The sequence below is a fragment of the Rhinoderma darwinii genome, chromosome 10 (genome assembly GCF_050947455.1).
Source record: "Rhinoderma darwinii isolate aRhiDar2 chromosome 10, aRhiDar2.hap1, whole genome shotgun sequence".
NCBI classification, from domain to species: Eukaryota; Metazoa; Chordata; class Amphibia; order Anura; family Rhinodermatidae; genus Rhinoderma; species Rhinoderma darwinii.
Genome location: NC_134696.1, coordinates 74,320,675 through 74,331,229, shown reverse-complemented (window position 1 = coordinate 74,331,229; position 10,555 = coordinate 74,320,675). Strand labels below are relative to the sequence as shown.

The 10,555-nt window shown below is 47.9% G+C and overlaps 1 protein-coding gene across 6 annotated transcripts in view; it reads left to right on the top strand.

Annotated features, from left to right (window-relative positions):
* Positions 1–410: 410 nt before the first annotated feature.
* The window catches only part of DPAGT1 (dolichyl-phosphate N-acetylglucosaminephosphotransferase 1), a 133,419-nt gene continuing 123,274 nt past the window's right edge, over positions 411–10,555 (top strand). For 5 of the 6 annotated variants that reach the window (XM_075840075.1, XM_075840076.1, XM_075840077.1 and 2 more), the window contains exon 1: positions 411–619. In XM_075840075.1, coding sequence (XP_075696190.1) covers positions 474–619 — 146 coding nt within the window. In that variant the 5' untranslated portion in view covers positions 411–473. The remainder of the gene's footprint in view (positions 620–10,555) is intronic. The other variant, XM_075840080.1, reaches the window with a different exon arrangement.

The window sequence follows — 10,555 nt, the reverse complement described above, 5'->3', positions numbered from 1 at the left end:
TTGCCGCCTATGTTCCCATGCTGGAACATCCATACCTGGCTAGAGAATATCGCACTATGAACGCATTTAGCATTATATTCTCTAGTATGCAGTTGTGGAGAGGACCTACCCATGCTAATCTTGGTCAGGTGGCAGAGAGCACTGAAATCTAGATTGAAACCCAGAAAATGAAAGTGGTAAATGAGTGCAGTAATGTATGAGACATATATGATGTAATTATTATATCATGATATATATAATACATGAATAATATGAGCAATGACTTCCAAATTCAGAAGTAAGAAACGCAACATTCCCCCACCAGCAGGAGGAGCTCTGTTCAGATTGATATTTTCTCTCTCTCTCCCCTCCTCTCGCCGTTGCTTTATTATTGACCACGCCCATCCCCCTCGTCAGCCAATGACGGCCTGGAACACGCGTCCACACTACAGTGGTGACTGAGGGAGCAGGAAGTGTCGGGATAGAGGAGGAAGATGCCGGTTGTTCCGTTGCTGGTGAATTTGGGGTTGTCGCTGTTGGGCGGCCTGGCTACAGCTGCTCTCATCCCGGCTTTCCATGACCGCTTCATCGCGGCTAGACTATGCGGGATAGACCTGAACAAGCCCAGCAAGAAGGAAATGTAAGGTTCAGGGGCTGCGTGTGGCATGGTGACAGGCTGTACTGTTGTGCTGCAAGTTCATAGCTAACGTCTCCTACCTGCGGCTGTTGCAGCACTACAACTCCCAGCATTGTACCTCTGATATTTGCCTGTGTAAATATCTATTTCAGCTCTTTCTGTGTGCTCATCCGGGCTTTGTCTTTGGACCGAAAAATATGGAAGCCGGTGACAAAGTTTCTGAACATTTAGTGCTGAGGAAGTTAAACTAATGTAGGGCTGGTTCACATCAGCGTTGGCTTTCCGTTGAGGGGTTTCGTCTGAGGTTTCAGTCGTGGAAGCCGCAACAAAGTCAAATGGGAACCTTAGCTTCCGTTTGCATCACCGTTGATCTCAATGGTGAGGGAAACATTGCTTTGTTTTCTGTTTGTCACCGTTCCGGCAGGTTTCCGTTTTTTTGACGGAATCAATGGAGTGGTCGACTGCGCTATTGATTCCTGCTGGAACAGTGACAAACGGAAACCATTAGCAATGTTTCCCTCACCATTGAGATCAACGGTGATGCAAACGGAAGCTAAGGTTCCCATTTGACTTTGTTGCGGCTTCCACGACTGAAACCTCAGACGAAACCCCTCAACGGAAAGCCAACGCTGATGTGAACTGGCCCTAAGGCTGCGTTGGGGTGGGGCTGCGTTGGGGTCCCGTTCTGATGTTCCGTCGGAGCTTTCCGTCCGAACGGGACCCTGAACAGACACAAACTGACAGACGGAAAACAGAAGTTTCCGTTTCGACTACGCTATTGCTTCCGGCAAAACGATGGGTCCGGTGCACAACAGAGACAAACGCAAACCATGGGCACTGGATCCGTCACCATTGAAATCAGTTTGTGTCTGTTCACGGAACGTCAGAACGGGACCCCAACGCAGATGTGAACAGCGCCTTAAAGGGTTCAGGATTAGAAAAACTTTGGCTGCTTTCGTCCTGAAATTGCTCTACACCTTTCCATATATTGTCTGGTATTGCAGCTCACCTTTATTGAAGTGAATAGGATGGAACTGCAATACCACACACAACCTGTGGAGAGGTGTGGTGCTGTTTTTGGAGGGGCTGTGCCTTCTGAACCCCTTTCCATATATTCCGCTGATAACCATGAGCCATAGAGCTGTTAGAGTATCCGATACATTCATTTGGACTAGCTTCAGTGTCCGCATTATTCTCAGAAGGGGTTTTCTAGTTAGTGTAAACACTTGTGGCAACTACTTAAACCTGCACCGATTCTGAGGGCACTTGCCTGGTCCTCCTGGTGGAGAAGTGATTGAAAATTCCCTTGGCTGTTCTCCCCAGTGCCTTCCTAAGAATACAAGTATCGTTGTGAGACAAGAAATCTGTGGTAATGTGCTGACCTCCATCATAACATCCCCTGCCCCCCCCACAACACAAATCTCACCTCTGCATTAAAAATAGTCACCACTGACATTGCTAACAAGAGATGTAGGAAAATCTTCTCACTTTTTGTGTTACCATGTTCTAAGAGCCAGAACTTTTTTATTTTATTGAAAAGCTCATTTGCATAAATCTAAAATTGCTCATAACTTGGGCAAAAATGATCGTTTTAAAAAACAAAAACAAAACTTTGATGTTATCTACATTGCAGCGCCGATCACATTCAATAGGAGATAGGGATTTTATAATCTGGTGACAGAGCCTCTTTAAAGAGGAGCCTTTGCAAATTATAAAGACCTTAATAAAATTTGTAAAAAGGTAATTAAATCAGCAAAAATACAAAATGAAAGGCAGGTGGCCAAGGATAGTAAAACAAATCCCAAGTATATAAATGCAAAAAAGCCAAGGTCTGAACATGTAGGACCCCTAGATAGTGGTAATGGGGAGTTGATCACAGGGGATCAAGAGAAGGCAGAGTTACTAAATGGGTTCTTTAGCTCTGTATATACAACAGAAGAAAGAGCAGCTGATGTAGCCGATGCCAGTGCTGTAAATATACTGAATTGGATGAATGTAGAGATGGTGCAAGCTAAATTAAATTAAATAAATGTACACAAGGCCCCGGGACCAGATGGGATACACCCTAGAGTTCTTAACCCCTTCGTTTCGGCCGTCTTCCCAACACATGCAGGAGCTGTGATAGCTGCTGTCTCGTACAGCAGCTGTCACCGCTCCTACAGTGGGGACCGATCGCGGTGTCCCTGCTGATTAACCCCTTAAAAGCCGAGTTCAATAGCGATTGCGGCTTATTAGGGGTTAAGCTACCATCGCCGGCCTCCTACACGATAGCGGCCGGCGATGGTGACTATGGCAACCGGACGCCTAACAATGGCGTCCGGCTATGCCATCGACGGAAGCTTGCTGTCAGTGAGTAGCTGACAGCTCTAATACACTGCACTACGCATGTAGTGCAGTGTATTAGAATAGCGATCAGGGCCTCCTGCCCTCAAGTTCCCTAGTGGGACAAAGTAATAACGTTAAAGAGGCTCTGTCACCAGATTTTGCAACCCCTATCTGCTATTGCAGCAGATCGGCGCTGCAATGTAGATTACAGTAACGTTTTTATTTTTTTTAAAAACGAGCATTTTTGGCCAAGTTATGACCATTTTTGTATTTATGCAAATGAGGCTTGCAAAAGTACAACTGGGCGTGTTGAAAAGTAAAAGTACAAGTGGGCGTGTATTATGTGCGTACATCGGGGCGTGTTTACTTGTTTTACTAGCTGGGCGTTGTGTATAGAAGTATCATCCACTTCTCTTCAGAACGCCCAGCTTCTGGCAGTGCAGACACAGCCGTGTTCTCCAGAGATCACGCTGTGACGTCACTCGCAGGTCCTGCATCGTTTCAGACGAGCGAGGACACATCGACACCAGAGGCTACAGTTGATTCTGCATCAGCGTTTGCAGGTAAGTCGATGTAGCTACTTACCTGCAAACTCTGATGCTGCTGCAGAATCAACTGTAGCCTCTGGTGCCGATGTGGCCGACACGATGCAGGACCTGGGGCAGGAAGTGAGTGACGTCACAGCGTGATCTCTCGAGAACACGCTGTGTGTCTGCACTGCTAGAAGCTGGGTGTTAACGAACAGAAGTGGATGATGCTGATTCGTCCGCATCATACACTCCCATTCCTAACGCCCAGCTAGTAAAAGAAGTAAAAACGCCCCGATGTACACACATAATACACGCCCAGTTGTACTTTTACTGTAAACACGCCCAGTTGTACTTTTGCAAGCCTCATTTGCATAAATACAAAAATGGTCATAACTTGGCCAAAAATGCTCGTTTTTTTAAAATAAAAACGTTACTGTAATCTACATTGCAGCGCCGATCTGCTGCAATAGCAGATAGGGGTTGCAAAATCTGGTGACAGAGCCTCTTTAAATAAAAGTCAAAAAAAGATGTGTGAAAATAAAAGTGATAAAAATAAAAATCCCCCTTTTTCCCTTATCAGTCCTTTTATTATTAATAAAAATATATAAACAAACAAATAAACTATACATAATTGGTATCGCCGCGTCCGTAACGGCCTGAACTACAAAATTATTTCGTTATTTATCCCGAGCGGTGAACTCCGTAAAAGAAAATAATAAACCGTACCAGAATCACAATTGTTTGGTCACTTCATCTCCAAAAAAATTGAATAAAAAGAGATCAAAAAGTCGCATGTACCGAAAAATGGTACTGATCGAAACTACAGTTCGTTACGCAAAAAAATAAGTCCTCGCATTGCTTTATTGATGGAAAAATAAAAAAGTTCTGGCTCTTAGAATAAGGTAACACAAAAAGTGTGATTTTTTTACAAAAAGTATTTTATTGTGCAAATGCATAAAAAAAACTATAAACATCTGGTATCGCCGTAATCGTATCGCCCCACAGAATAAAGTGAATGTCATTTATAGCGCACGGTGAACGCTGTAAAAAAAACAATAGTAGAATTGCTGTTTTTTAGTCCCCACGCCACTTAAAAATAGAATAAAAACTGAACAAAAAGCCGCATGCACCCCAAGCAAACTACAATGGATTACTCAAGGGGTCTTGTTTCCATAATGGGGTCACTTTCGGGGGGGTTTCCACTGTTTTGGCACCACAAGACCTCTTCAAACCAGACATGGTGCCTAATAAAGAGGCTCAAAATCCTCTAGGTGCTCCTTTGCTTCGGAGGCCGGTGTTTCAGTCCATTACCGCACAAGGGCCACATGTGGGATATTTCTCAAAACTGCAGAATCTGGGCAATAAGTATTGAGTTGCGTTTCTCTGGTACTCTTTTAATAGAAAAATATAAAACATTACAAAATAAATGGTACATACAAAACAAACACAACAAAACATATGTACATTTCTGTGCATCACAAGTTACCCAGCCTGGCCCTTCTTATGTACATCCCCATGCATACATAACTATAATCCCATACTCATTCATACACACACCTATACCCCCCAACCCCAAGAAAACATAACTATAACACTATATACAACATACTCTTAAAAACCATGTGGCAACCAATGGCCCCCTAAAAAAAATCACCACGTATATAAAACAAAATAAATAATAAACTCTAAAAATAAAAGTTACCATCCCATGGTGCACTTTCTTCAGTGCACCATGTAAATGAAAAGAAAAGAACAAAACACAAAAACAAAAAAAAATTTTTTTTTTTTATATATTCGCTTAACCACATTCATACCTAACCTTGTTCATACTAACTTAACCATCACCTCCCCCTACCAGCATCACGCCTCATGTCCTTCCATGTCCGCATAGTTCAGATGCTGGTCCCCACCACCCAGCCCGATCCCACGTCTCATGTCCTCCTCACGTCCACGTAGTCCAGAATCGGGCTGGGCACACCCCCAGGCCCCCCACCTCACCTATCTACTGCCCATCTTACCAAAACATTCACACAAACCCATGCATACACCTATACACCATATAACCATACTGACACATAACTATAACCAAATACAATACTATATACATAAACCCGAAAACCTAAGTTTGGCTGCTTGTAAGCCCTTTTTCTGCCTCCAAAAAGCTCAAAACAAAAACCTACTTGTGCTTACTCAGCCCATCACCAGAGGAGAGAGAGAGGAAAGCCCCCCCCCCCCTAGAGCACCAGCCCAGAGGCCAAAGCCACCCCCAACCACCACCCCGGTCCCTATCGCTAAACCTATCCTGCTTGCCCTATCTCTATCCCTTTATTACTTTATAAACTAATCTGTCCCTCCTGCTGTCTCTATCGCTATTTCCCAGTGTCATGGCCAGGTGTAGACCCATACCTCCAGTCTAATACCCAGGGGCACCCCCTCCCCTACCCCTGAAGGTTGGTTCCAACTAGGGCACCCTAAAATTAAAGCCCCTCCAAAGTCGAGAGGCCTTGGATGCACCCAGTTTCTCAACCTCCAGAGACCGGACCTTCACCAGTTCACCCATGATATTCCTACACACCTCGTCCTCCAGGAGGATTTTAAACGGAGTCGATACTAAGCACTGTGCGTTCCACGTGAAATACCTGATCACTAAACTAACTAAAAAAGAAGTGCAATGATTTCTTCCACCCAGGTCTCCGAATGCCACATAGGCCCAACCAGCGTAGGAGAGGTTGGTCAGACGGGGCCAACTGATGGAGGCACCCACCCGTTTGTAAACCTCTGCATTGAAGGGACACTGAAGCAAGAAATGGTCCATGCTTTCCAGTGTGTCATCGCACTCCTCCCGAGGACAACCTCTTTCATCTGAGTTTCTGAACTTCAGATTGCCCCTTACATACAGCCTCCCATGGAAGCAGCGCCAAGCCAGATCCCAAAACTTCTGGGGAATCCTCACAGAGTTTAAAAGTTTTAATCCCACCCCGAGGTCTCTACTTGGGCAGTTCCTGAGCGCCAGGGGCTTCTGGAAGCAGGTCAACATGACCTTTCTGTCAAGAAATTTTGTAGACATGGTTTTGATCTCCCTTGCCTCCAAACCCCACCGACGAACAACCTTCAGAACCGGGGCGGCATAAGCCGGGAGGTGCCCATGGGGTGCACGCAGGTCTTTCGCTTGGCCGCCTGTCTCCCATTCCTGGAAGAAGGGCCGAAACCATCCCCTGCAGGAGGATATCCACAGAGGAGCCCTTTCTCTTTCAAAGAGGTTCGCCAAATTAATTTTAATGAAGGTGTTCACTAGAAACACCACTGGGTTAACCATACCTAACCTACCAAGTTTCCTCGGTAGGTAAGTAACCTCCCTCTTGATTAGGTTAAGCCTGTTTCCCCATAACAGTTGGAAGAACAGGCTATAAACCCGAGTACAGAGAGGTTCTGGCAACATGCACACGCTGCCAAGGTAGAGCAACATGGGCATCAGGTGAACCTTTTCCCTAAGGGACAAAGACAATTCCTTCCATTGGCCAACCTTCTGGACAGCTATTGATAGCCTACCTTTTTCTTGGGGTAATCACCCGGGCCAAATTAAATGCCTAAGATTTTAGCAGACCCTTTGGGCTCTGGGAGGGTGTCCGGGAGATCAAAACTGGGATCCCCCCCCCCCAGCCAGAGACTTTCACACTTGTCCCGGTTGATCCTGGACCCAGATGCCCGTGAGTAGCGCTCAACTTCTGACCACCCACTCTGCCTCCCCTCTCGAGGAGACAAAGATGGTGACGTCATCCGCGTACGCAACCACCCTCTGAGTGGCTTCCGGCCCCTCCAAGTCCATCCCCACCCCCGCCAATGGCCCACGATTGAGCCGCCCAAGAAAGGGGTCGATTAAGGGACAACCCTGGCGGACACCAGACCCAACCTCAAAGGGGGTTCCAGTGCAAAAGACTCAGCCCCAGCGTATAGGGTCTGGAGCCAATTAACGAACTCAACCGGTAGGCCATAACTCAGAAGGACTGACCAAAGGTACTTGTGATTCACCTGGTCAAAAGCTTTGGCCTGATCCAAGAACATCATGTACCTCTCCCATCGGCCAGAATGTCCCTGCTCCACTGCCTCTCTGACACTGAGGACAGCACTAAAGGTGCTGCGGCCTGGAACAGAGCAATGCTGGGCCGACGAAAGGAGCCGGGGTGCAAACTTCCCCAGCCGATTAAACAGTACTTTTGCGAGAACCTTTCTGTCCGTATTGAGGAGCGCTATGGGACGCCAGTTCTCAATACGGGTCGAATCCTTACCCTTTGACAGAATGATCAAGGCCGACTTGCCCATTGACTTTGGCAGAGTACCCGAGGAGAGGCACTCATTAAAATCTGCAGTCAAGAGGGGAACTAAGGTTCCCTTAAAAGCCTTATAAAACTCAGATGTTAAGCCATCTGGGCCTGGCGACTTTTTGATAGCCAACCCATCAATCGCCAGCATCACTTCCTCTTCCTTGATCGACTCTGTCAAAACACCAAGCGAGGGGTCTGCTCCTGGCTCAGGGATGGTTTCAGCCAGGAAAGCCGACATTTTGTCTCGGTTTAGATCCTGCTCACCCAAAAGCTGCAAATAAAAGGATCTGATGACCTCCAGGATCCCTGATTTGGATCTCATCTGGGAGCCTGTACTATCTACCAGTCCTGTCACCACCTTACGACTCAGACATTTTGCAGTTCCTGTAAGGGTCGGGCGAGCGGTACCTCCCCAAATCCCGTTCAAGAACCAAAGACGTGTGCCTATCATATTGGCATCTTTTGAGCAGAGCTTTTACCCCGGAGATTTCCTCACGGCTACCTCCGGTTGAGACTAGATGTTCGAGTTTCCTCCTCATGTCCTGATACAGGCGATACCTGCTCATGGACCTGAGGCACGAGATCTGGCGGAAAAACTCAGCCACCCGTTCTTTGAACACCTCCCACCACTCAGACTTCGTACCACCTAGATCCAATAAAGGTACCTGGCTCTGAAGAAAATCCTCGAAGGCCTGTCTTATCTCTGCTTCTTCCAGGAGACTAGAATTCAGCCTCCATATACCTCTTCCCATCTGGAGGGACTCTGCAACATTCAAAGAAAACATAATACGGTGATCGGAGAACTCCACCTCAACGACGGACACTGCCGAAGAGATGGCGTCTTCCTTTAAAAAAAAACTGTCTATTCTGGACCTACGACTACCACTGTGATAGGTGAACCCCAAGTGGCCTGGGGTATACCGAATGTGGATGTCCTCCAGGCGAGCATCACTAACTATTCTATTCAACTCGATACTATCATAGTACATTTCTGGAACCTCCTCTGTCTTGGGGCCTAACGACAGTGTTAAAGTCCCCTCCAAAAATGACTTGTCGGCCTGTAAAAAGGAAGGGCTTAATCCTCATGAAGAGACTTTTCCGGTCCCACTTCGTCTGGGGACCGTAGATGTTGATGAGTCTTAATTCTTGTCCCCTCATGAGGACATCTAAGATCAAGCACCGCCCCATTTCTAACTCGATCATCCGCTGGCATGTGACCGGTGCGGTAAAAAGTACCGCCACCCCGCTATATGGCTCAGCCGCAAGAGACCAGTAGGAGGGCCCACGTCGCCACTCCCTCCTAGCTTTCACGACCTCTGCCAAAAGTGACACTGGTCTCCTGCAAAAACAAAATGTCAGCTTCAACCCGGCCGAGAAAATCAAAGGCTGCAAATCTAGCCATATCCAACTTAATGCTGGCAACGTTAATCGATGCCAGCGTCAACTGAGTGGGTGCCGCCATCATAAATGATTGAGTTAGACGCTTTTCTTCTTCCCACCCCTTGCTTTTTCCTCTGAGGAGGACCCCTCTCCACTTTTTTTTTTTTTTTTTTTTTGATAAGGAGTCCATAACCTCCACCACCCCCCTCCTATTCTCCTCTCCTGCGTCCGGGCCGACCCCCTCCCCCGGGGACAGTGGCCCCCGCAGAAGAGGAGGCTCAACGACTCCTAGACTCCCTACCGTGCTCTCCCCCCCCCCCCCCCCCCCCTGGCCTGGGGGGCTGGAATAACCATGAGAACATGGTATCGGTTGGGGGAGCACACCAGGGGGGTGCAGGTTTTGCATGCCGGGGCAGGGCCAGATGTTTTTAGCCCTGTTTTGATGTTACCCGGTGTCCCCTGTTATTTTGTAGGCTGTGACCTCCCTTCCTCTTCCACACCATAGTGGGAGGACTGGGAGTCTTCAGCCCTCTGCTCTCTCTCTATCCTCATCTCCTCGTCTAGTACGGCCTCCCCAAGAGCATCAGTATCCTGGGGGGCATCCAGGTCTGAGCCACAGGAGTCCCCAGTTTCCTGTGTCCTCCTCAGCTCTCGTTCCCTTTTTGCGTTTTTCCGCCCTTCTCTGACGAGAAGGGGGTCCCCTCCAGGCGTTCGTCCTTTGCTCTTGGGCTCCATCGTCTCTGTCTACCCACTCGCCCACGGAGACCTCCCTCCTTACATTCTCCGTAGGGTTGGAACAGACATTGATGACTGAGCGCGGACACCGACTGAAAGGGTGACCTAGGTCACCACACAGGTTACACCTAATCTGGTCACACGATGCGGCCAGATGGCCTACCCCCCCACAAAGAGCGCACTTCTGCACAGTGCAGCTTGCGCTCAAGTGTGAGGGGTCGCCACACCGGTGACGCAGCTTCGGCTGCCCCTGGTAGAAGACAAGGATTTGATCTCTTCCCAAGAAAGCAGATGATGGTATGTGGGACACCATCTGCCCCAGACGCTTAAGTTTAACCATAAACGTCCAGGCTTCCGACCAGATGCCAAACTCATCGCAGTTCTTCTGTGGCATCTCTGCTACCTCACCATATCACCAACCAGGTCATGATGTCCACACGGGAAAGCGACTCGTTACGGGTAAGAACGGTCACTTTCCTGAGACCATTCTGGCGAGAGATTGCTTGCGCAGCAAACCCTCGCCAGCCGGGCTCGCTCTTCACCAGCTCATAGTTCCCCCAGAAGACCTCAAGGCCCCCCGGCTGAACAAAGCTGATGTCAAACTCAGCCGTACCATGAGGATGTATCAAGGCGTAGATGTCGCTTGA